The sequence below is a fragment of the Sphaerodactylus townsendi genome, linkage group LG13 (genome assembly GCF_021028975.2).
Source record: "Sphaerodactylus townsendi isolate TG3544 linkage group LG13, MPM_Stown_v2.3, whole genome shotgun sequence".
Lineage (NCBI taxonomy): Eukaryota > Metazoa > Chordata > Lepidosauria > Squamata > Sphaerodactylidae > Sphaerodactylus > Sphaerodactylus townsendi.
This window is the reverse complement of record NC_059437.1, coordinates 14848283-14874417: the sequence shown is the minus strand read 5'-3', so window position 1 is coordinate 14874417 and position 26135 is coordinate 14848283. Positions and strand designations below refer to the sequence as shown.

The 26135-nt window shown below is 44.1% G+C and overlaps 1 protein-coding gene across 2 annotated transcripts; it reads left to right on the top strand.

Moving 5' to 3' along the window:
• Positions 1–3779: 3779 nt before the first annotated feature.
• On the top strand, positions 3780–24617 carry ARL13A (ADP ribosylation factor like GTPase 13A). 2 transcript variants are annotated; one of them, XM_048514550.1, is made up of 10 exons: positions 3780–3834; positions 5150–5245; positions 11890–11960; positions 12972–13212; positions 15517–15622; positions 16516–16721; positions 18124–18217; positions 21099–21318; positions 22247–22345; positions 24004–24617. In XM_048514550.1, exons 2-10 carry the CDS (start codon positions 5187–5189, stop codon positions 24078–24080), a joined length of 1173 nt encoding a protein of 390 aa, XP_048370507.1. In that variant the 5' UTR covers positions 3780–3834; positions 5150–5186; the 3' UTR covers positions 24081–24617. The 2 variants fall into 2 exon arrangements, with proteins under 2 accessions (XP_048370507.1, XP_048370508.1); XM_048514551.1 differs by lacking the exons at positions 3780–3834; positions 5150–5245 and having other exon boundaries at positions 11925–11960; positions 12972–13039; positions 13129–13212.
• Positions 24618–26135: the final 1518 nt, after the last annotated feature.

Here is a 26135-nt window from a genome sequence, read left to right as displayed (position 1 = left end):
TTTAATAAATCCACCCCCTATCACTCCCACTCAGAAGGGGGGAAAGGTGCTCAAATGAAATCAAAAGATTTGACAGAAGAAACTTTTTAACCCGGACATGGTCAAAGGGCAAGTCCTTTGTGGTCTAAGTATTGATTTCAGTAAATCTGCATAAGATTACATCATCAGTCACAGTACAATAAGCCAGCATTAATAGACCTGTTTTCACACTGAAGTGTGGATTACTCCTGCTTCTATGCCCACTCCTAAAAGATCCGGTATCATCTCCTGATCTGGATCTGTAATATATCCAATGTCCAAGCAGCAAAGTTCAGTCTTTGCCTCTTACATTTCCCAGCAGATTTAAAATATTAAAAATATTATGTTGATTTCTTTTAATTTTGCTTGTTTCTTGCAAAGGGCAGTATGATATTTGTCCCTAGGGGCAGCTCTGCCAAACTTTCCCCTTCATGTGAGCAACCTTTCCCCTTGAAAGCAGAATTTTAGCAATAACAAGAAATGCTTCACACACTCTAAATGCTCCTGTTTACTATGATCAGTCTCTGTTTTTCACGACTCATCCCTATTTCTGTTTTACCTTTTAGCACTGCCTTTTAAAAATTGTTCTTTTCTCTCTTTTTTTTCTTCCAGTCTTTCCAGTTCAGAGGGCTAAGTGGATACTATCAGGAAAATGGCCTGAGGGATAGCATTCATCCCCACTCTACTTCAACCCCCCACACACCCCAAAACTGCTTTTTAAGGGTAAAGTACAGAGCTTGAGAACCAGTCACGGATCTTGAAAGTGGGCATTTCTTCAAGTAGGTGACAGATGCATCTTCACCTCATTGCATATAGATGTCAATACATCCACACAAACAACTGTGCCAGCAGGTTGCTGACCTAATCTGTTGTGGTCTGTGAGTCACCATAATTACTCTCCTCTTCCTTGTGTGCACAACAGGAAATGTAAATTGCGCTGCTCACAATGTACGTTCAACGTGCCCAGTGCTTCCTTCTTCCTCTCCCCCTCCCTGCCTGATCTCCTCTGACAGAAATAGCATGGACCTTAAACGTCTTAAAGGTATCATCTTGATCCTTCCCCTTGATCGCTTCTGCTGTTATCTGCCATTTTCATCAGGAGGGACCAGAGCTCAGTGGCAGAGCGGGAAGGCCCAGGCACAGGAGCCCTGCCCAGAGAATAAGTGGTAGCAGGAACAGTTCACATATGTTTTGTTCTTCTTGTAGCTCCAACAGTCCCAATCATGTGTACCCTGATCCGGGCACTTTTGGACCTCCCTGCTGTTCCTGGTGTGTATGTGTGAAAGACCAAAAATGCAGCATTAAATGAGTTTGCATCAAATGTTTACATCGACTGTCTGGCTCAGGTTGGGTTGCCAGAATTATAACTGTGGAGATTTACCAGAATTATAACTGATCTCCAGACTACATCAGTTCCCCTAGAGAAAATGTCTGCTTTGGAAGATGGGCTCTGTGGCATCATACCGTGTTTCCCCGAAAATAAGACAGTGTCTTATATTAATTTTTGCTCCCAAAGATGTGCTATGTCTTATTTTCAGGGGAGGTCTTATTTTTTCTGTGTTCTGTTCGTCGGGCATGCTTCCAAACAAAAACTTTTCTATGTCTTACTTTCGGGGGATGCCTTATATTTCGCACTTCAGCAAAACCTCTACTATGTCTTATTTTCAGAGGATGTCTTATATTCGGGGAAACAGGGTACTTCACTGAGGTCCTTGCCCTCTCCTGGCTCCATTTCCAAATCTCCAGGAATGTCCCAACCAGAGCTGGAAAACAGGAGGAAAGGGTTCAGTGAAAGAAGAGAGCAAAGCACGTGCCCTGGCTCCAGGTTTGCCTTCCCGGATACACTGCTGTGCATACAGGCTTGCAGGTTTAATTCCCTTGAACTAAAAACATCTAGCAGCAGATGTTGGGGAAGGCCTTTCTTTACCTGAGACCTCAGAGAGCTGCTGCCATTTAGAGTCAGTTTTTTAAACAGTGAGTTAGATGATTCAGACTTGGTATGGCAGCTTCCTATATGGGGGGGGGTGGTGGGGAGAGAGACAGGTGAGTAACATGGGCTTTATACCATAATTGCAGCAGAGTCTCATTTCCGGGCTTTATGGGCCAGTTTCTGAGTTAGACAAGTGAGTTTTCCTTCACACCAGCGGGAGGTAGCCTGGTGATATTTAACCAGGAAAAGCAAAACTCTTGAGTGGTGATCACTAACTGACACTGGAATCCGTTCCTAATTGTCAAAATGCTTTAAAAATGGATGTCTGACTCTCCGCCTCAGCGTCTCCCTTTTCAATGCAGTTAACTCACTGAATGTCAGCCTAAGATTGACAGTCAGTCTGTCTGTGGAGCAAGCTGTCATCCCCCCACCCCGTGACTCTCTCATGTGGCCAGAATTGAGCAGTGTGACATCCTGCAGTAGTTAAAGGCCACACTGTTCTCTTTTTTTTTCCTGCTGGAGGAGGAAAGTCCCATTTTTTCACAGACCTTCCTATTACCGGTCAATTAGTAAACTGTCATTGTTTACATTTGTGCAGTGTTCCACCCAGGGCAGCTATAAAAAGTGTGAGATTTTCTTTTGCACTGATTTCTTGAATTGCGCAAAAGTGAAAATGCAGCCAGGATCTAGTGAAAATGCAGTGAAAATGCAGCCAGCTATGAGCCCATCAAGACCTTCTGCCAGCTAGGCTTGGGGAAACCGGAGTTCTCAAGAATGAACAGCCCCGTCTTTTTACATTACTGTTTTATCATGTTTCCGTCCTTGTTCTTGTTCTCAGAAGCCATTTATGGTCTTATGAAAGCCACTGCAGTATTGTAATAAAGTAGAAGCAGAGATACCAGGTTTTGGGACCTGACTTCAAATTCCTCCCCCCACCCTCTGCAACAATTAACCTGATTCTAGTTATTCTCCCAAAACCCCACCCCCAGGCTCCCCCACCCATCAACAGGTGTTTCCCAACCCAAAGCTTGCAACCCTGTTATTGGAGGTTGAAGAACATCTAAGTTTAGCATGCTAATTACAAACAATCTTGTAGTAGTTCACAGCAATACTGATCACTTGATGACTCACCACTTCTTAAAACCCTAACCTTTAATAGCCCATGATAACTCCCTTCGATATTATTAATGGCATTAATAATGATAACAACATGGAGTGAGCTACCCTCTTTGGCTTCACACCAATTCTGTGAGATGAGGTTTGCTGAGAGCTCTTGCTGGGCTCAAGGTCACTTTTGGTGACCTAAGGAATATCACTCCCTTCTGAGTGTACTTAAATCACTGGGCTTAGAAGGTTGTAGCTCTGTTTAGGATTGCACAGTTAACACGCTTCTTAGGAATTGAACTCAGGCCTTCCCCATCTAATTCTCACCCTTTGTTCTGTACACTGGATCTCAGGTTTTTTTCTGCAAAATAATGGCGGTGAGTGGCTGTGCTGTTCAGCAAGAGTAGTTCAGTCAATCTCAAGATTATATCAGCACAGGACTCTAGTACAAGGAGATTCATTATGAGAGATTTGCTACACAGGCCAATTGGGCATGTGTGTTTTTTTTAAGACGTTTAAAACCAGTGATGGATCTAGTTGCTGCCTTTCCTTAGACCCTGTAGAGATCACATTTTGAGAAATGTGGTTATCTACTCTTGCCTAGCTTGGCATTTATGACTGGAACTGCAGCATCTACAAAATGACAGTGAACTCTTTTCCTGAATTGAACCTACTCCAGGATTAAGGAAACTGCAGGTCCTGAGTACTTAAATCCAGATTAGCTTTATCTGAATGAAGTAGAACACGGATGGAAGGAAGAAGAATGCGGTAGCAAGAAACTGGTGAGATTCTCTATTTAATTTATCCTTCTTAAAACAGTGGGGCTCATCTGATTCCCTGTAATTCCCTGGTTTTCTGATTCCCTGTCACACACCCCCCCCCCCCCAAAAAAAATTTACCTCAGAAAAGTCTGAGGGCAGAGCTTTTCAATTAAACCTGGTTTTCTGCAATGGAAATGTTTTCATTGCCGTAAAAGGAAGGGGGCAATCCTGGGGAAAAGGAAGAAGTAGAAGTTCTGGCCTAAGGAAACATGCATGTCTTTCAGGACCAAATCTTGAATGTGTAGTGTAATAAAGAGTAGGAAACTACAAGAACAGAGTTGTCATATCCTGATCTAGAGAAGGCTTTTGGGTATGCACTGGGAGGACAGACCCTTTTTAAAAAGCAAACCCTTGTGTCTGTTTATTCTTTTAGAAGGATGTTGGGGATACATTTTTGAGACCACGCATTGGAATTTTGTGGCACAATCCTGAACTGATTAGAACTGCATTTATGATTGTTGGGTATATACCAGAGAAAATACAGGTTGATTGTGCGTGGCGAGCTTCTCGTGACTCCAAAGAGAATTCACCGTGGGGTCTTTTGTTCTGATCACTGATTGTCTTCTGTAGTGCAAAATGATGGGGGAGTAATGGCAACAAGAACATGAACAGTCTTTTTACTAAGCTTCCCAGTTAATAGTAGGATGTTATTTTGCATCAACCATCTTCTAAAGTGGCAGAGGCTGATGGGAATTGTAGTTCACAAACATCTGGAAGACCAGGATTGGTCACCTCTGTTCTAAAGGGTAGTTTGTTTTGTTTTGATTTTATCTCTCCTTCTGCAATTGAGATTCTACTAAACCAGGATTCAGTTTGTGGTTTATGGACAGCCAAAGATCTTCAGATGGGGCTCCAGGCATGATGGAAGACGAAAGGCCACACCAAGGCCTGAGGATTTGAGGACTTACAAACAAAATGTGGTTTGTTTGTGGATGTCTGAATACAGGCTCTGTCTCTTCTCAGACTTTTTGCACCTGTCAAGCAACAAGTCTGAATTCTTGGTTGCTAAGCCAAGCTAGCAGTTGTTAAGTCCAGGGTTAAATCTGTGAGCTCCCAAAGGCACCTGGTGGGCCATTGCGAGTAGCAGAATGCTGGACTAGATGGACTGTGGTCTGATCCAGCAGGCTAGTTCTTATGTTCTTATGTTTTTTCACTTGTGGATGCCAGAAATAATGCATTTATGATTATTGATACTTCATTATTTTATCCTGCCTTTGTGAAATAAAATTCCACTAATTCTTCTTCTTCCTTTCTTCTTCTCTTAATGTTTCTTCAGCACAGAGACACAACCAAGTTCTGCGGTTTGCCAAAGTATGTTTCACCTCATCACCTACTGCTGGTCTTGGCTGCAGGCGATTCAGGAGCCGCTGAGGTAAATTCCATGGAGGTGTTTTGTTTTTTTCTCTCTGCTTTGTCCTTTGACATTTCCTGTATAATATACAGTAAAAAAAAGACTTTATGTCAGGGGTGTCCAACTCTGGCCCTCAAGTTTTCGGGCTGGCAGGGGCTGATGGGAATTGTAGTCCATGGACATCTAGATGGCCAGAGCTGGACACTCCACTTTATGTTCTTTCTTACAGCAGCAGTTCTCAAATATTAGCAACTAGTCCCTCTCCATTCCATGCCATTCACTGCACTGCTTCACAGGGTATGTGAAGCCTTGCATTTCCTCATGGAGACCTATAGGGATGCCAGCCTTCAGGTGAGACCTGAGAATCTGCTGGAATAACAGCTCATCTCCAGACTACAGAGATTGGGTTCCCTCAAGCAAATGGAAGCTTTGTTGGGTGGGCTGTATGGAATTGGTTGCACCCCACTAAGGTCCCTGCCCTCCCCAGGCTCCATCCCCAAACCTACAGGATTTTCCCAACCTGGATCTGGCAACCTTACCCCCTTTCCCCTCCCTCACCAGTGGCCAGGGAGGACCAGGCAACCCCTCTGAGATCCTGGTAAAAATACAGTGAAAACCATATCAGCTGCACTCTAAAAGCACATTCAAGTATAATGTTTCCGTCACCCATTCAGAGCAACTTTTTCTAGAAGACTGCTCAAAAGTCCTTTGATTGGAAGAGACTTTGTTATTAGTTCCTAACCAGCGCTAGGAAAACAGGGATGGGAAAAGCTGTGGAAAAACTTTCCGAGCTATTCAAAGAAAGAGGGGAAAGCCAGTACTGAACAAAACCAGAACTTGTAGTATTCAATTGAAAATTGTACAGTGGGCTAATTAAAATACATTGAACTTGAAAAACAACAGTTCAAAAAAAAACAGTTCAGTTTTACACCAAAAACAGCTACAGTGACATGACCACATTGGGATTGTCCTTCCTTACTGCCACTCAACTAATGACACTATCCAAGGTGGAACTTTGGTTTCCTCCAACCAAGGAAGGGCATGTTTTCTGCTAGTGCTGTGAAGTAATCTAGAAGTCAGGTGACTTTGGATGGTGGCAGCTTTCGCCATTTGGAAGATTTTGGCAAAAGCCGATTCTATGCCTTTGCTGAGTCCCTTTCCCCATTCCTTGGAAACTGCATTATCCAACTGAGGATGAGACCTCTGGCCTTCTGTGGGCGCAAGTGGGGAGGGGGGAAGAAAATGCCGCCATATGATATTACGTGGTTCCTGATTTTATTAAGTGGGTTTGAGCTGGTTTTATATTATATTTTAAAGTTATTTTATACTGTTTAAAGTTATATTTTATATTTTTTGCTGTTCACTTCCCTGAGCCCTTTGGGGAAGGGTGATCTGTAAATCCAAGAAATGAAATGAAATGAGACAGGTTCTCTTACAGCCTTTAGAAAGAATTCCATCCTCCAACAGCATTGTGCTGAATCTAGGGTTGCCAACTCTGGGTTGGGCAATTCCTGGAGATTTGGAGGTGGAGCCTAGATGAGTGGAGTTTGAGGAAAGGTAGGCCATAATGTCACAGACTCTGCCCTCCGAAGCATTTGTTTTCTCCTGGGGGAATGATCCCTGTTACGTTAGTTTATTTTATTTATATGCCACCCATCCCCAGGCAGGCTTAGGGCAGCTTCCAACATTTAACATACAATCAAAGCTTAAAACTATAAATAACAATTAAAACCCAGATGGCAAATAAAATCAGTTTCCATTAAAATAACCCTGCCAATGTAAACAATAGAGGGCTGAAGAACAGGGAGGCTTTCACATGGTATAAACATAGCTGCCTGAACCATAAATCTGTTGGAACAGCTCTGTCTTAACATCAGGTCCTGCAGCGCCCAGGTCTTGAAAGAAATCTGAGGATCTTGCTAGCGATCAGTTGTAATTCCAGGAGATTGTCTGGAGGTTGGCAACTCTACTTCCTGATCATAATCTCCAGGGCAAAGGTTTGTCAACTGACTGGAATAAAAACAGCATCCTGGCTCATTATTAGAAGAGGCTTGCTAAGATATTTACTTGTTGGTTGATATATATTGTTAGCAGAGTCTGGCAGTTACCAATAAAGACCCAGATACTCATGAGGTGCGTCGTATAAAGGTAGGGCAACCTGGAGAAAAACAACAAATACTATACTGTACTGCTCCATATTTACAGTTGTCTCAGCACATGGCAAGAACTGAGTGAGTCTGAACAAAGAACGAAGACAGCAAGTTGATTTTATAACGTCAGGTATATGGGCTCACAAACATGTAGCCAATGGCTATCAAATTGATTAGCCAATAGCTGATCAATAGGTCAGCTCATTGGAATGTGACTTCAACATCCTGTGTCCACCCAAACAGATAGTTAAAACTTTCATAACTGATTGTGACAGAGACACTTGCAAATCCCAGCATTACTTCTTTGAACCAAAAAGGTTTAGCTTCCTGTTTCCACACATTAAGCCTCTAGAGCAGTGGTGGCGAACCTATGGCACAGGTGCCAGAGGTGGCACTCAGAGCCTCCTCTGTGGGCATGCACAGAGTCCCCCCTCCCCATATCTACGCTGGCCTGGGCCGCTGGGCTCTATTACCATTAAACCTAAGACCTAGTTTTGGGGAAGCAGTGTAGGTAACCCTGTTAAGCGCTGTTAAACCCAACTGATTTTAATTACTCCTTTACCTGGGAGTAAGCTCAGTTGCTGGCAATGGGACTTGCTTCTGAGTAAACCCTCCTAGGGTCATGATTCACCCATTGGAAGAGTTGCACGGTTGCTTCAAAGTAAAGCCACAGACTACCACCAAGCTTACTCCCGAGTAATGCCTGCCTTGGAGCCAACCATTTTTCCTAACCTAAAACCTCAGTATTCAGGTAAGTCGTGTTGGCACTTTGCGATAAATAAGTGGGTTTTGGGTTGCAATTTGGGCACTGGGTCTCGAAAAGGTTCGCCATCACTGCTCTAGAGGGCAGGCTGTGTTTGTCTGAGCTTGTTTACAAATCTTAGTAGAGTGGTGTCTTCTCATAAACCACACCCTGCCCTCAGCAGTTTGAGAAACCAGAGGTCAGAGGATGTGGCTTTCAGGCTATTCATAGACATTGCAACACCTGCTTTAAAATGGCTGGTCATCTGGAGCACGATGGGTGATGAAGGCTCCCCACAAATCTCCCAGCCTTATCTGACCACAGAGCTCTGGTTTTATCTACATGCCGCAGAACAAAGGTTGCTAAGACGACAAACTGAAGTGTTTGTTGCCAAGCAATCTCCTCTCCCTCCAACTTTCTGTTTCCAATATATTGCGCCTTTTTAGCCAGGCTTGCGCCCCACAAAGATCACCATGGCAACAAAGCAACTTTTCTGCCATATCCCCCTCCCCCCCGCGCGCACGCAGTCACCAAGGATGGTCCCTGTTTTCTGATCCACACCCTTGTAAGTTTATTGGCCCCTATTTAATCTTCAGAGGATGCTTTTTTGAAAACAGTAGAGGGCACCAGCTTTCCTTTTGCTGAGTTTTCGGAAGCTCGCCACAAAAAGGGCTCTAGCAATCGGTTTACTAACATGCTGCACTTCAAGCCCCAGACAGGGGTCTGCAACCTGCGGCTCTCCAGATGTTCATGGACTACAATTCCCATCAACCCCTGCCACCATGGCCAATTGGCTGGGGCTGATGGGAATTGTAGTCCATGAACATCTGGAGAGACGCAGGTTGCAGACCCCTTACTAGCTATTGCAGAGCAAAGGAATCCCTTCAGCTCAGAGTGGCCTCTACAGTTATGCCTCTGATCTATGATCTGTAGCCAAGAGCAGAATTTAGGCACAGCAGCAGAGGATGGTTCGCAGTTGGCAGCTAGACATACTGGAGGCAGAGATGACATTCCATCAATTGGTCACAATGGAAGAGGGGTGTGAACAGGAAAGAAAATCTAGTAGTTTAGTGTCTCCTTTGCCTTGAAAGCCCCTTGCTGGGGTGGCTATAAGTCAGCTGTGACTTGACACACATGCTTTGCCCTTGTGGGAAGAGAAATTCTTTCACTTTGTGTAAAGAGACAGTGAAGAGAAGAGTAATGTTAGTGCCTCTTTGCACAAGGAAATCTTCTATGGGGGTGGGCTTGTTAGGTCTCGCACCTTCAAGGAATAAATGGACTCTGGAGTCTTGATCAGAAGTGTTTATTGAAAGGCAACGAAGCACCCAGCTTGAGAAAATCAGTTCTGCCAGACCTGGCTTAGCTGGCCTCCTTTTATCCCCAAATGATCCCCCCTCCTGTTTTCCCAGAGAATGTGTGAAAAGAGATTTTGGAGCTTAGGCGCTCCAAGGTCAGCGATAGGCAAAGATACAGCCACCTGGCTTGTCTGTCTCCACAGGGCAACAGGCACATCCTTTTCTCTTGGGAGCAACCAACCAGGGTCAGTCTACTTCTCTACCAACATGTTAAGCCATAAAGATCAATACAAGCGAAAGGAAAGTTCTGTTACATATAGCAGGCTGGTCCCATATATCTTGTGACAATCACACTGAAGTGAAGGTACCTTTCTGTCATCCAGATACCATCTCTGTCAATGTAAATGGTTACAAAAGCAATAAGCTAGGAATACCCCTCAGTCACCAGGCGCAATTCCTGAGGGGGCTCTAACCTATTGTTCTCTTCAAACATTGCAGCTGAGTGGAGTGAACATGTTGGGTGGGGCTGAATTATGACAGCAAGTGCATGACTCTCTTCACCTGATTGGGAGCTCTTCTCCTCCTCCTTCTTTTTCTTCTTTTTAACACTTCTGTGCACCTAGTGATAAACTCCATCCTGCTCTGAGCATGGAAAGCTTATAGGGTCTCTTATCAGGATAGAGCTTGTTATCCCTTTCTTTCCTCCCCTCATTCATACTTTCTAACCAGTCAGAACATAAGGAAAAGGGCTTCAAGGACACAAGGTGGGAGAATAAAAATGTATGCCTGTTTTCATCTGTCTAATGCTGAAGTGCACGCTATACGTCTGCTCTCCTTTAATGGTGAGAGTTTCTGTGTCTTTTTGACTTCCTGGCAGTTTGATCTCTCCTCCCGCACTGGAGACGGCTGCAATAGAGAAAGTGGGGGGAATTGCAGATTTTCTGCCTGTTTCAAAGCTGCTGAAGACACCGAGCCTCTGTCCAGTTTTTAAAAATCAGCCCTGGTTGTTTCACTGATAATTCTCCTGCAGTGGTGTCTGCCTAAAAAAACCCACTTCTTCCATTTTGGCTTTTGGGGAAGAGGTCAGTGCAATGTGTCTAGCAGAGTTTACTCTAGATAAGACTGCAGCCATGATTATTTACACTGGGGTGAAAACCAGATGAGATGTGTCATGTCTTACTAAAGGAAGCAAGACAATGCGTATGTACTTCTGAGTAAGCATGAATAGGATTATGATGTGTTTATAGTATGCTTACCATATATACTCATGTATAAGCCAACCCGTGTGAAAGCCGAGGCACCTAATTTTACTGCCCAAACCTGGGAAAACTTATTGACTCGTGTATAAGCTGAGGGTGGGAAGCCGGGAGGAGAGGAACTCCCTCTGCCTGCCCGCTGGCTGGGTTTGACAAAGCCCAGCCAGCGGGCAGGCAGAGGGAGCTCCTTATTTGGGCAGTGACTCCCCCTGATGTCACTGCCCAAATAAGGAGCTCCCTGGCTGGGCTTGGTCAAACCCAGCCGGCAGGCAGAGGGAGCTCCTTACTTGGGCAGTGACTCCCCCTGATGTCACTGCCCAAATAAGGAGCTCCCTCTGCCTCCCTGGGTTTGACGAAGCCCAGCCAGCCAGGGTGCCTCAGGGTTCCCCCTTCACCCTCGGAGGAGGGCAGCAACAAGCGGCTTCCAGGTGGCAGGGAGGTTGTCCCGGCCCCGCCCCCAGCCTCGTTGTGATTGCTAGAAAATGGTGACTCGCGTATAAGCCGAGGGGGCTTTTCTCAGCCTTTTAACAGGGCTGAAAAACTCGGCTTATACGCGAGTATATACGGTAATTTTTAAATAGTTGGTCTACTAACGGCGCTCCTTAGAAGACTGAGGAAGCCTGCTTCTACGCAGACTTTTATCTCCCATGTTCTCTGCCCCAACCATAAGCTGCAGTGTTGGTTTTTAGTTTTTGCAGGATGTTAGCAGACAGTCACCTTTCTCTGTGGAAACAGCTGAGAATAGGCTACTCAAGTGAACACATTTATTAAACTTCAGCAAAGTTTAATAAAGAGGCAGGATGAAGGTGGTGACCTTTGTTTGAAACAATTTGTTTGAAACAGTTTGAAACAATTAGGGATGCCAGTTTCCAGGTGGGACCTGGGGATCTCCTGGAATTGTAGTTCATCTCCAGAAAAATGAGTTCCCCTGGAGAAAATAGGTTTTGGGGAGGATGGGCTCTGTGGCATTGTACCCCACTCGAGTCCCTGGCCTCCCCAGACTCTCCCTAAATCTCTATGAGTTTTCCAACCTGGATCTGGCAACGTTCCCCACCTCCATTGCCCATGAGTAGCCAAAGAGGACCTAGCAGCCCTATCAATAACCCTATTCCCAGGTGTTTCCCTTTTTTCAGTGAAATGTTGGAGGAGAAGTGTTAGGGGAGAGAGCATAGCTTCAGATCTTGCCATAACACAATGTCACGTTTTCTTTCCTCCTTGCCAGAAGAGTGACTCTCCTTGTCCTTGGCCTAGAAGGAGCAGGAAAAACTTCCCTAGTCAGAGAAATCCAGAGAGGTGAGTAGCTAGATAAACTGAAACATGTAGGTTCTCTGTATGTTCGATGTTCAAGTGCATGAGGATTCCATATACTAAGCCAGACCCTTGGTCTATCAAGGACAGTCTTGTCCAATCTGATTGGCAGCAGTTCTCCAGGGTGTCAAGCAGAGGTCTTCCTGGTACCTGATCCTTTCACTGGAGATGTTGGGAATTGAATTTAACAAGGCAGGTGCTCTGTTATAGTCTGTCTCAGAAAAAGATGTTAGTAGGGTTGAATATTCCTCTGCCACAGACCTCAACATGCCAGACCTTCTTTGTTGTAGAATGCTCCACCTGGGTCCCAATGCCTACCTACCCCTGCTTCCCCCAGTCTGTTTGAAAGTAAAAATACATTGCTCTTCTATCAAAGTATCATGTTCAATAATGCACAACATAATGGTTTCAACAAAAGGAGCGCATAAAAATGAATGATAATTCTCATATTCATTCTGGACTATATTCTACCGCGGAAGTCATGGCCAAACTGGGATGTTTCACCTCCTTATCCCAGGATATATGGTCCGTGGGGAACACACCAGAGGCAAGGTTTACTCTTTCTAGGGAAAGAGTTCTGTACATTTGGGGCCACCACAGAGAATGTTTACAGTGATAGTTTTGGAATTCAGATGTTTCTGCCATTTAAATCTGACACACCAGCTGATGAAACTAGCTTTTCAACACTCTCTAGCTTTTCTACAAACTAGCTTTTCAACAAACCTCCAAGAAATTAGGGGGAAACTATTGATGTACAATTGGTTGTGTGTAACAGACTTCTCTCTGTGATACACCTCTGAAGATGCCAGCCACAGATGCAGGCAAAATGTTAGGAACAAGATCTACCAGACCATGGCCACACAGCCCGGAAAACCAACCACAAACAATTGAATTTGGCCGTGAAAGCCTTAAACAATATATTGATGTACAGTCCCTATCTGTGTAGGTGGAACTAACGATTAGTTTGTGTCTGATCTTTCCATTTTCTCTGTGCAGTACTCTCCTGCGAAGTTCTCCCTACCACCAAGCCAAATCAGACAGAGCTCAGAGTGGACAGGTTTGAGGTATCCTTCATCAACCCAGAGGGGGGTCAGAGAACCTGGAAGAACCACTACGGCAAAGCTCATGGGATAATCTTTGTGCTCGATTCTAGCAACATGGCACAGATGGATGAGGTCAAGAAGACCTTTGCGCGTGTCTTGGGGCACCCTAAGATTTCGGGAAAGCCTCTGCTATTGTGAGCCTCGTTCTCTTTGCATTGTAATTTCTTCTTGTGTCCCTGTGGATAAAAGTGAGGGTGTAAATGGAGAAATTGGGGAGAGGGGCTTGAAGCAGAGGATGCTCTTCTTTTAAAGGATGGCTGATAGGGAAGCAGGAGAGAATATTTAAGCCCCTGGCCTCCATGCTGTAGACCTGGTCTGAATTCTCACCTCCACCCTGGTGGCTTTTTAATGTGTAGGAAAAAATAGTGGTTTGAATTGTAGCTTTCCCATGTAATATACAGTTTGATAATCAGGCCACAAACAAATATGATGGCGTTCATGGATCTTGGATCCTCCAGAGTTGAAAGTAACTTACATTTCACTGGAACTGGTGATTGAACCAGAAGATGGAAGAGGGACCGTTTTCATAATAGCTCCAAATCTGCCTGAATCTTAGTCCAGTTCCACAGGGCCTGAAAGACAGAGATGTTCCACCGGCTGGGCTGGAGAGAGGGGGAACTGTGCCTAGGGCATGCATGCACCCCATGCCCCTGCCACACCCCTGCCCCGGAACACTCCCAGAACGCCCTGGAATGCCCCCTCCACACACACCTGCCCCTGCATCGGTATGCGCCTGGTATGTCATGTCCCCCTGTCCCCTTGGCGCTACACCACTATCCACCGGGCTTCTGGTTGAGACAGCTACAGTTTTTCTTGAATTTTACTGGCCTCTCAATCTGCCCCTCCTCTGCCTTCCCTCCTCACATATGAGCTATAAATGAAACATCTAATGGGATTGGAGGGTATTATATGATCATAATTAGATACTCACTGGCTCCAAGGACTCAACGCCATCTGAAATGGGATATAATGTTTTAATATTGTAGTGTCATTATTAATGTATTATTCTGTTGATGTTTTGATTTGTTAGCCACTCTGAGCCTGGCTACTGGGAGAGAGGGTTATAAAGTCTGCTTCCTTTCATCCTGTTTACATCTCTTTGTGTCCTCAATCAAGAGATGGCAGAGCTCAGAGTAGACCATTTCACTGGGTCAGAGTTGGGCCATCACGCACAAGGGCTTCACAAACAAGACTTAAAACAGCAGAGTTTCTGATGCAGGAAAAGTGTTCCCGTTTTACATTGACAGATATTCTATATTTATTCACTTACTTCATTTTCATTCTCTTTTCCGTCTAGACCTGGCCCACTTAGCCAATCTATTCTAAAACATTGTATTGTGGAAAGTAAACTAAGCTAAAAGGTTATTTTGAGCCCCATGGAAATCTATACCCGCAACTCAGCAGCTTAAATGCCCATCCAAAATTCTTTCTAAACAAAAAAAGTATTGTAACACCTTATTCTATGATAACCATTAGTGGGCTACAGCCCTATTCCTTGTATGCAGCAAACCATGAATGATTATGTTGCAATAAAAAATTGTGAGGCAAGAAGAAGAAGAGGAAGAAGAGGAAGAGTTTGGATTTATATCCCCCTTTCTCTCCTGTAGGAGACTCAAAGGGGCTTACAATCTCCTTGCCCTTCCCACCTCACAACAAACACCCTGTGAGGTAGGTGGGGCTGAGAGAGCTCTGTAGAGCTGTGACTAGCCCAAGGTCACCCAGCTGGCATGTATGGGAGGGCATAGGCTAATCTGAATTCCCCAGATAAGCCTCCACAGCTCAAGCGGCAGAGCGGGGAATCAAACCCAGTTCCTCCAGATTAGAATGCACCTGCTCTTAACCACTATGCCACTGCTGCTCCTAAGACTCCTATTTAAGCTGTCCTAAGACTCCTGTTTGGTTTTCTACAGCAGTAGATTAGTGCAGTTGTCCCTCTGGAATTTCTTACGAGGGTTTAACTATAGACCTGAATGTAAGAAGTGAGGACTGACTTCTTGGGGTTCCAAAGAATGGGTTCCCTTCTGAGAGAGAGGGGGAACTCTGCTCTTAGTACTTGAAGACAGGTTTTGATAAGATGATTGAAGCACTGAGACATAAACTCTGTGATATGTCCCGACAAACTAGGTTGGGATTCTTCCCCACACCACCCCAACTCATGTTCCCCACAGCTACACAAAAGCATAGGGAATTTACTTTTCTAAGTACTTCAGGGCCCTACATGAACCAGAATCCTGGCATTCTCCCCGACATCATTTTCCTGACCCCCAAATCCCAGGAGGGTGCTGTTTTTCTGGGGTGCACATAGAGGACAAGGTGCTCCTTGCAGATCTGTTGCCTTCTCCGTATTGTGTGGCCAGAGGGTGTAAGGACAACATTTATGCTGTTTGCTGATGGGATCTTGCTGTTCTGTCTTCTGATTTTGGTGTGGGTGCTTCAAGGCTGGCGAACAAACAGGACAAGTTGGATGCACTCTTGCCCAGTGAAATCATCGAGTACCTGTCTCTGGAGAAGCTCGTGAATGAAAGCAAGTCGCTGTGTCGCATTGTAAGCATGGGTTCACACTCTCCACTTGTATTGGCAATGCCTCTCCAAGTTCTTCTTCATTTATACCCCACCTTTCTCCCTAATAGGTACCCAAAATAGTTTGCATCATTCTTCTGTCCTCCATTTTTATCCCTATGACAAAGTTGTTGCTTGGCAGATCCCTTTCTGGCCTAGGAAATGGCTTGGGGGTGGGGGTGGGAGACAGAATTACAGCCCTTATTCAGATCATTCCCCTCTTGAAAGCAGCAGTGGCGTAGGAGGTTAAGAGCTCGTGTATCTAATCTGGAGGAACCGGGTTTGATTCCCAGCTCTGCCGCCTGAGCTGTGGAGGCTTATCTGAGGAATTCAGATTAGCCTGTACATTCCCACACACGCCAGCTGGGTGACCTTGGGCTAGTCACAGCTTCTCGGAGCTCTCTCAGCCCCACCCACCTCACAGGGTGTTTGTTGTGAGGGGGGAAGGGCAAGGAGATTGTAAGCCCCTTTGTGTCTCCTGCAGGAGAGAAAGGGGGGATATAAATCCAAACTCTTCTTTTCTTCTTCTTCCTCCCAGCTGTTTTTGGCAGCTTAACTTCTGGGCATCTGAATGCTGATCTCCACTATCATATGTGAGTTGGCCTTCAGTGTAGCTTGCATCTGCTCTCTTGTTCACTCTTTGATTTCCCTATTTTTTTTCTTATCTTTAAAAATCCCTCACAAAAATGGTCAGATGCACTGATGCTTCTGATATACCCCTTATAAATCATGGCTTGGCTTCCCAATTGAAGACCAGTGCCTTAGCAGAGCCCCCATAGCCCCCAATGCCTGCATTCTATTTCAGAAACTCTTTCTTGCTTGTTTTTAGTTTGATCCTGTGGGCTTTAATCCCAGCTGTCTTGTGTATCATCTCACAGGAACCCTCTTCAGCCACCAAAAGACTTCCCAGGACTCAGTGCCGAACCATCATTCAAGGGCTTCACTGGCTCTTGCGCATCATTGCCGTCAACTATGGGGCACTGTCTGATCGCATCCAGAAAGACAGCCTTGAACCGCAACAGTTATCAGAGCGGGAGGTATCCCGGAAGGCCCGGAGACCCCGGAGCAAGACCCGGGAAGAAAGGTTCTCCTTCCTCCTCCTATCTTGACTTTGAAATGGCATCATTAGCCACAACCAAGATTGTAACTTGGTTGAGTAGGAATTAGGCAGAGAATGAAGTAGGACTGCCACGACTCCCACTACGGTGGGAGACCTTCTGCTGGAAGTCCATGTTGCCCAACATGGCTCGAAGTGGCAGTAGGGAAACAATTTTTTAAAAAACACATTGGTGTCATCTGCATGATATCATTTCCAGGGGAGACCCAGCAAAGATGTAGGGTAGCTCTAGGAATCGCTGGCTATGTAGGGTAGCTCTAGGAATCGCTGGCTATTCTTACTTACTTAAATGATATTGCTTAAACAGCCAAAAGGCTTCGAGCAGCATCTCAGTAATATAATCCCCCCAAATTTCTTTTATAATCGATTACTGCCCGCAAGAAGTTAGCTAATAATATTGTAGTTCTATCATCTTTGTCAGATACTGAATTAAATTTTGTGAATAAAAATAAGGTTTATAGGATAAAAGTTGCCCCAAATATTTCTGCCTCAGATCCAACAACAGCAGAACAACAAAATTATTCCAGAGTCTCTATAGCCACCTGCATATTCACAACTTCTATTTGATTAGGGCATGCCCACAAAATACCCTTCTCTGCTGGCTATTCCTTGAGTTATATACACTATTTCTGTTTTTTTAACCAGGAAGTGATGTCACAATGCACAGTGCTGCCCAGCCCTCTCCACTCCCAAAACTCCTGCCACCCAAAAACTCCTGCCACTTGCCATGGTTGTGGTGATATATGCCTTTAAGAGAGGGTCTGAGATGAGGCGAGGAGTTAAGAGCCAGAAAAAGATGTTCTTGGAGCTGGAACCAAGAGAGTTCAGGCTGGGAACTGTTAAGTAGCTGTTAATTATTCTTGTTAAGTTTAACAAATACTTATTGAAACCACAGTGGTTGTCCTGCCATCAATCAGGACAGTGGTCTGGCAATGCTAGGGAAGCTAACATCCTGACAGTGCTTTATAGCAGCATTACAGCATGGTATGTCATGATTCTCATCTTCACACTCTTGCAAAATTTATTTTGGATAGTCCAGTGAGGCTGAGAAAGGGTTGCCCTAGACTACTTGAATGAGTAGGGATTTGAGAACAGGTTCTACTATTATACTTATTTCCTGCCTTTCTTCCATCATGCAACCCATAGAATTGAATGGACCGTATTCCTTCTTGCTTAGCTCCAGCATAACAGATACATCACATGCCTCAGCCTTGTTCTTTCAGACCCAGTTCTTCTACCATATTGATACTTTACTTTCATGATCCTCAAGTCACTGTAGAGGACAGCATAGTTTGGGGTTAGCCATCATTAGCCACATATGATTGCTTTTAGTTTAAGCTTATTTCTTACCTCTGCCTCCAATTTTTAGGGAGCCACCAGCCAAAAGGGGGAACTCCCAAGAACAAAATGCCAAGATAGAGGAAAGCAAACCACCAAAGAGCTCCCAGAACATTTTGTCACAGGTAACCTGCTCCTTTCTGTCTAGAGGCGTGATTATCATTGTTAGTTATAGGGCCAAAGGCCCTCTAACAGGGATCACTGCGGGTGTCTCATAGGTGTGTTGGTCATATCATATGTCTAGTAATTGACAAGAGACGGGGAGTAATTTAGGGAAGGTCTTTTGGTCAGAACATGCCAGAATCATGGGGCCAGGCTGAGACCAGTCACAAGGAGCTGCAACTGTTTCCACACAGTACATACAAAATAGAGAGCCAGCGTGGTGTAATGGTTAAGATGTTGGATGAGGATCTGGGAAACCATGATGCCATGGATACTTGCTGAGTGACCCTGGGCCAGTCACACACACTCTCAACTTTGACCCTGGCAATTATTTGGATGGGAGGCCTCCAAGGAATATCAGGGGTGTAACATGGAGGCCGGCAATGGCAATCCACCTCTGAACAATGGCAATCCACCCCCTCCCCCTTCCCTTTTCCATTTTTTTAAACAGCTGGGACCCTGCTGTCCCCCTCTTAGAGGAGTTTTAGCCATTAAACGCCATCTGTTTGCTATTTTGAAATTTTATATTATGATTTAAATATTATGTTTTAATTTGTACCGGTGCTTATGTGCCACCGTATTATCTGTTTTGTTGTTGTTGTAAACCGCTCTGAGCCCTCTGGGGGAGGACAGTCTATAACGATAAATAAATAAATAAAATAAACATTGCAAAAAATTGCCCCAAAAAATACATGTGTCATAAATGTACAGTTAGAGTGTTCTGCAGTAGTGACTGACATCTAAAGAAAGATAAATCGGTAGTTTTGTGTTTTGTATTTTACAAAGATTCATTATCTTGATCTGAGCTATTTACGTTCTATCATTACACAGCCAGAAACGCAGAAATTAGCACAGAGTGTAAATAAGCAGTTTCCATAACCCCCCCCCCCTCCAATTTTTAGTTCTCAAGATTTTGAAGTAGGTTTGAAAGAACTTGGGGAATGCCTAGTGAAGTCTCACATACAAAATGGGGTATAGCAGGGTTTCCATGATGGGATGGGATGGTGTTTTGCCGTCCTACCACATCCTTATAATCAGCAGAAGCAGACTTAAACAACTATGTGCATATTTGATAATGTTATGAAAGTTGCAGATTGATCTGTTTATTGCCACAGAACTTTGATTTCTTTGTATAAAGTACAGACTATAATATAAGCATCTAAAAAGAGCCCTGCTGGACCAGTGGTGGGATCCAAAAATTTTAGTAATAGGTTCCCAAGGTGGTGGGATTCAAACAATGGTGTAGCGCCAATGGGGCTGGGCGGGGCACGACAGGGGCATGGCCGGGCATTCCGGGGGTGAGGCATTAATAATTTCTCTATTACTGTAAAAAACTCTTACTGTAAAAAAAAAGTTCCTAATTTCCAGCTGCTTTCTGTCCATAATTTAAACTCATTATAGCAAGTCCTATCGTCTACTGCCAACAGAAACAACTACTTCTGCTCTAATTGACTGCCTGTCAAAAACTTAATACTTTCAAATACTTAATTTTGTTTCTAGAAATCAAAAGAAGGATACTTTCCTTAAACAAGGAACTTTACCATATTTCTAAAACATGTTTTTAAAACAGCCCAACAGGGAGAGTTATCCCATTTTCTACCTTCGCTAACCAGCCACATAGGAAACAACAGGACTTTATGATTTTTGGACCTAATGGAATTTCTAACGGAAAATCAGACGCAATTAGTAATCCCCTCTCGGCACACACAAATAATTAGTAACCCACTCTCAGGAACTGGTGAGAACCTGCTGGATCCCACCTCTGTGCTGGACCTAATCAGCAATCCATCTAGCATCTTGCTTTCAACAGTGGCCTAAAAGTCCAGCAGCTGGTATCAGTTCACTGCTTCTGAATATGGAGGTAATAGCTGGGAACAGAACCATCTCCAAGAATTTGCCTACTTCCTTTTAAAGCCATCTAAGACAGCTTCTATACAGAAGTTTTTCTCCAGCATTCAAACTGGCTTTCCAACTGAAGCAGGGTTGTTTTTGAGAATTCATGCTATGTGGTTCCCTGATTATTTGCTTTCTGAGGTTTCCTCTGCTATCCTGCAATCTTTCTCAAACCTCGTTCGATATAAGCTTTTGCTAAACATCTTGGTCGAAGTCTGATTCATTGTGGATGGGGAAAATGGACCTTTGTTGCAGGTCCTATTTTTCTTGCCCCAGGCCGGAGCAGTCAGAGATTCCCCAGAGACAAAAGATGTTTCCTTGCATCTCAGATGTTCATAGTTCATTTTCTACCACCACCATCCACACACACCACTTTTAAAGGCTTTTAAAAATAATGCAAATATTGTTTTAACATTAAGCTACAGCGATGTGTCGATTACCTGTATTCAGAAGTAGCAATATGTCCATTGGTAGTTGATGTAGTAAATCAGTCCTTTGGAACAAGAAATTTACACAGCTGGCATTGGTCTTAAGCTTCTAGACCTCATAGCCAGAGCCCTTCAAGTATAGAGCGGGATATAAATCCAATAAAAGAAATAAATAGTGGAGTTCACCTCTCTTCAGCCTTTGTTCCTCTTGGTTCCCTTTCTCTTTTCTCACTGCTGCCACCGCAGAGAATTATGCTTTGCTGACTTGAGCCAGATTCCCCTCCTTACCTCAACCAATAGGGAAACCAAGGAAAATTCTGAAAATCTCAGAGAGATGTTCCAAAAAGTAAGACCTGCCCCCTCCTCTCTCATATCTTGGTAAAAATGAATCCAAGCATGAGGCTTTTAGAGTGTTAGAGATATTGTGGGATATTACTACTGGTGTGAGCAAGACCTTTAGAATGGTAAGCTTCTGAAATGGCTTCCGTAGATATATGCTTACCATTCCTTGGTCTTTGTGCAGAAAGAGGAAAGAACTATGGCGCCCAAGAAGAAGAAGAGGAAAGTAAATCTCAAGATGAAGAAGAAAGGCTCAGTGCAGTCGAGCAGCACGTTGGCTGAAGACGTCAAGGGCAAAATGGCAGCCAGTGGGAGCAAATGCGGAGCCATCGGTGGCCTCATCCAGAACAACAAGGTTGCCCAAGAGAATCCCAGAATTCGAGAAACATCTCCAACCCCAGCAGGTAAAAATGAACAAATGTTAACAAAACACCCAAACATATACAGTGCTGCGGAAGGAAATAGAATTCTTATTTCAATGTGCTACAGCCATTTATAAGGAGCCACAACATTGTTCTAAAGTAGCAGTATTGGAACATAAGAAGAGTCCTGCTGAATTGGAGCTCAGTCCAGCATCCTGCTTGTTCTGTTTTATTTATTTACTTGCATCACAGCCAAACTGATGGTGCTCCGATAGCGTTTTCAAGGCAAGAGACATTCAGAGGTGGTTTACTATTGCCTGCTTTCACATCATGCCCCTGGTATTCTTTGGAGATCTCTCACGTAAGTACATTCCAGGGTCAAGGCTGAGAGTGTGTAACTGGCCCACGGTTGTTACCCAGCAAGTTTCCATGGCAAAGTGGGGATTAGAACCTAGGTTTCCCAGTTGCTAGTCTGATACCTTAACCACTACACCGTCTCGGTCCAGACTAGGTCATGGACTTCGACTCCCAACTCTTGATGGAATGCAAACACCTTCTGTTTCCGTCAGGAGTTTGGGGGTCATTTTAGATGCCACACTAACCACGGAGAAGCAGGTTTTGCTAGGAGGTAAAATTGTGTTTTAACATCTTTGGTGTGCTCCCCAACTATCTCCCTTTCTTGATGGTCTGACTTTGCCACAATGATTCATGCAGTGGACACCTCTGTATCCTGTTGTGTGTTGGGCTGTAACCTGCTGTGTTTTACTGCTGTATTACTGTAACCTGCTGTGTGTTGGGCTGCCCTTGAGACTGGTCCAGAGGACAGATAGATTTATTTTTTGTAAAAATAAATTAATTGTTTCTTGGATTTTATTTTTTTTATTTAAAAAATGTCCGAACTAGCTCATAATGCTGCAAAATAGGCTTGCTGGATGATTAAAGCCTTGTTTGTTCATTTCTGTTCTTCCAGGGCAGAGCACAAAGAAGAAAAATAAAACACTGAAAAATAAAATCAAGAGCAAAGAGCAAGCAGAGACCCAACGAAATGAGAACCTGTCAAGCACTTTTGGTAGGAAAGGTGGTTTGGGGGGGCGGGATTACAGTCTTTGCATGATACTCTGTATACCAGTGATTTCTTACATTCTTATTGTGAGAGGTTTTTCAATTAGACATGGTTTGGAGAAAAGAAATATCGAGGGCTTGCTCCATCTCCTCCATGTTAAAATTGTTAAAATGTTAAAAACTGAAGGTCACCCCATGAAATCTACTGGTGATAGATTCAGGACTACTTCGTTCAACACATTGTTTACTTACATAATTGGTTTGGGGAGGGTAGACAAATACATAAAGAATATATGTGAAGTATAGAATGCAGAAGAAGAGGAAGACCCAACATGAGATGGATTGACACTACAAAGGAAGCCACAAATCTTAATCTGCAAAACATCAGCAAGGCTGTTGGAAGTGGCTTGATAGCACTTAACACATACACACATAAAGTAGAAGTGAGGAGATCTGAATTCAAATCCCAACTGAGGGATTATACTTATGCAATAACTTTAGGCCAATCACTCTCTCTCAGTGGATCCAACCTAACCCAATTATTTTGAGAATAAAACAGAGGAACCTGATATGTGGCACAAAGCTCCTTGGAGAAGGAAGGGATTTAAAATGTAATAGATCTACACCAGTGAATGCTGATAGCTAAATGGAACCTCCATATTTAGAGGCAGTATACCACTGAGTACCAGTTGCTGAGGAGCTAGGGAGGTCTGTCGCCTTCATGCCCTGCTTCTCTACTTCTTTGAAGCTGCAGGCTGGAGGATGAATGTGATAAGTCTGTGGTCTAATTTGGCATGACTGTTGTTGGGGGTAGGTTTTTGATTCTGCATTAATGGTTTGTAGAACCCAAAAACATGTGGCTTTTATTGGGCCAAATATGAACCTTCCTGAAGCACTGTGGTTTTGCCACCATGATCAGACAGTAGCACTGCCCCTTTAAGAACATGGGGAAGTGAGCATGCACACACATGTTCTGCAACATCAGGCAAGAAAGTTTTCCTCATTGTGACCACCTTGGAATGGGAAAAGCTGCATTTATTTAGTTCCTTTCTATGCAACCATGCCTCTTTCACGAAACCAACAGTAATACTGGTTTCCTCCTGAAAAGAAGCTAGCAAAGCTGCCAGGAATGTGCAGTAAGTGGACATTAATTTATTTAGCAAAATCATAAGAACGAGCCTGCTAGATCAGACCAGAGTCCATCTAGCCCAGCACTCTGCTACTCGCAGTGGCCCACCAGATGCCTTTGGGAGCTCACATGCAGGATGTGAAAGCAACAGCCTTCTGCTGCTGTTGCTCCCGAGCACCTGATCTGTTAAAGCATTTGCAATCTCAGATCAAAGAGGATCCAGTTTGGTACCCATAGATTGACTTCTCCATAATTCTGTCCAAGCCCTTTTTAAAGCTATCCAGGTTTGTGGCCATCACCACCTCCTGTGGCAGCATATTCTAAACACCAATTACATGTTGCATGAAGAAGTGTTTCCTTTTATTAGTCCTAATTCTTCCCCCCAGCATTTTCAATGTATGCCCCCTGGTTCATATTGCTTCCTTAGAGTTGAAGATGTAGGGGCTTATATTTTTCCCCACTGTACCTGTGACAGTTAGCCAGACAGTTAACGACAGTTAGTGTATTGCATCAGCTGTGTGGTTTTTGTCCCCCAGATTTGTATCGGAGAGCCATGCTGGCTCTGAAAATGCAACAAGAGGGTCCGAAGACCCATTCAATCAGCATTTCCTGATCCATCCAGTCAATAACCCTGGGGTAGAAATCTCAAACTGGCCCCTGCAGAGCTGAAGACACTGCGATGGAGATGGAGCACTGAATACTAAGATGTACCAAAACTTTGTGCAATATTCAGAAGTGAAATGTTGACATACAACAGGCAGTCAGATGGCTCAAAGAAAATCTCTGGAAGAAAACATGGACGGCTCTGAGAGCCTCTTCCACATCACTAGAATCCAATGAAGATTTGCAGCCTCATTCTCAAGAGAGTCTATTTTGGACTCACTTGAAAAAAGGACCAGTGATTCGGATGCTGAGAATGGTCCTTTGTACCCCATTGGCATTGACCCAATCAGCATCCTTTTAGCAGCATTATCTTTATGTCATGCCCAAATGTGAAGATGGGGGGCTTCTCGGAGGCTGCTTCCATACTGTTAGAACATTCTACTCTGGGAGAGACACTCAGTTTGCAGATACACTTAATCTAGAACAGCAAAATATTTGCTAGACTGAACTATAATGGAAATATTTTTGTTTTTGTTTTCAATTAAAGTCTCAGGTTTTTGTTTTGTGTGTGCGTTTGTTTATTTTTAAAAACACTAAGAGCAGAAGTTTGAGGTAACTGGGTTCAAATCCCCACCTAGTGTGAAGTTCACTGAGTAACCTTGGGCTAGCCACTCAAGCGGCTGAGCCTACCTTGCAGGATTGCTGATACCAGCTGGACAGCTCTTATGTACATTACCCTGAACTCTAGGATATAGATGAACGTATTGCCCCATATCGGTGCCACATGGATTTCCTCTCCGCCTCCATTCCAGTCTCTAAGCTGTGGCTTATGCCTAACTTGTAGGCTGTCAAGGAACTTGGTGAACCTAACAAGCCATGCCATTATGATAATGTACATTGCTGTTTACCCTCTCCAGACATATTCTTCTCTGCTCTGTGAGACTGACAGGGATGTTGGGGCAGGTTTTCAGTAGTTTCCTTCCTGTCACAGCAATCACTGATTCAGCACAGCAGCAATAGGGTCACACATGACTGGTTTCCCTGCATTTTCCAATCCCTATCCAATATCCCTCATATCACTGGTGGTGGCATGCGAGGAGGAGGGATAAAAATTAGTTCTCATATCAATTTCATATCAGTTCTCATTTAAACTGATACCCCTCAGGGAGATGGGGGGCTCCTTGCAGTAGGCGATTTGAGCATTAGGAATATAGAGAGTTGGGTTTGTGAGAGGCGTGATGACTGCATGGTGACTTGCCTGCCTGGAGCGAAGGTTGCGGATGTCACGCTTCGTCTAAAAAGTCTGTTAGACAGTGCTGGGGTGGAATCAGCAGCTATGGTTCACATTGGCACCAACAACATTGTGAAATGTAGCCGGGAGGTTCTGGAAGCTAAATTTAGGCTTCTAGGAAACAGGTTAAAGTCCAGTAAGTAAGAAAAGTTCATTAAGGGACTATTCGGGCTTGAGGCCCAGGTATTTCACTAGGGACAGGTCTGCTCTGAGCAAAATGTAGTTCAATGAGGGACTATTCAGGCGTGTAGCCCAGGTATTTCACTAGGGACAGGTGTGGACAGGGGACAGAGAAGCACAAAGTCCAGAGGACAGAGAAGCACAAAGTCCAGGCAGTGTAGGGCACTGTTTCTTTGTTTCAGCTATCTTCTTAATCCAGAGGAAAACCAACGTGGAGCGATTCTTGTTCTTCCTGCATTTTCTGGCCATTGAAGTCTTTGCTTGAGATGGGCCATGTCCCTTCAAATTGGAAAACAAAAGTCAGTGCTGAGTTCAAAATGAATCCTCTCGTATCTTTTTTGTAGAGCATGCTGCAGACATATGTTTTAACAAGGTAAAAGGGTTCTTAAGGGAAAAATTAAGTTATCCCAAAGATAAATAAAACAAAGCCAACAGGTTAACATACAAAACAGACTGCTCTGTAGCAGATCTACACAATTAAAACACCACCCCCAGCAAGCAATGGACTCCGGCATGGAGGGCAACAGAAAGGAGGCAATAATTCCTTTTGTCCTGCCCACAGCATACATACCTGGAGGCCTTCTCTCTGTGCCA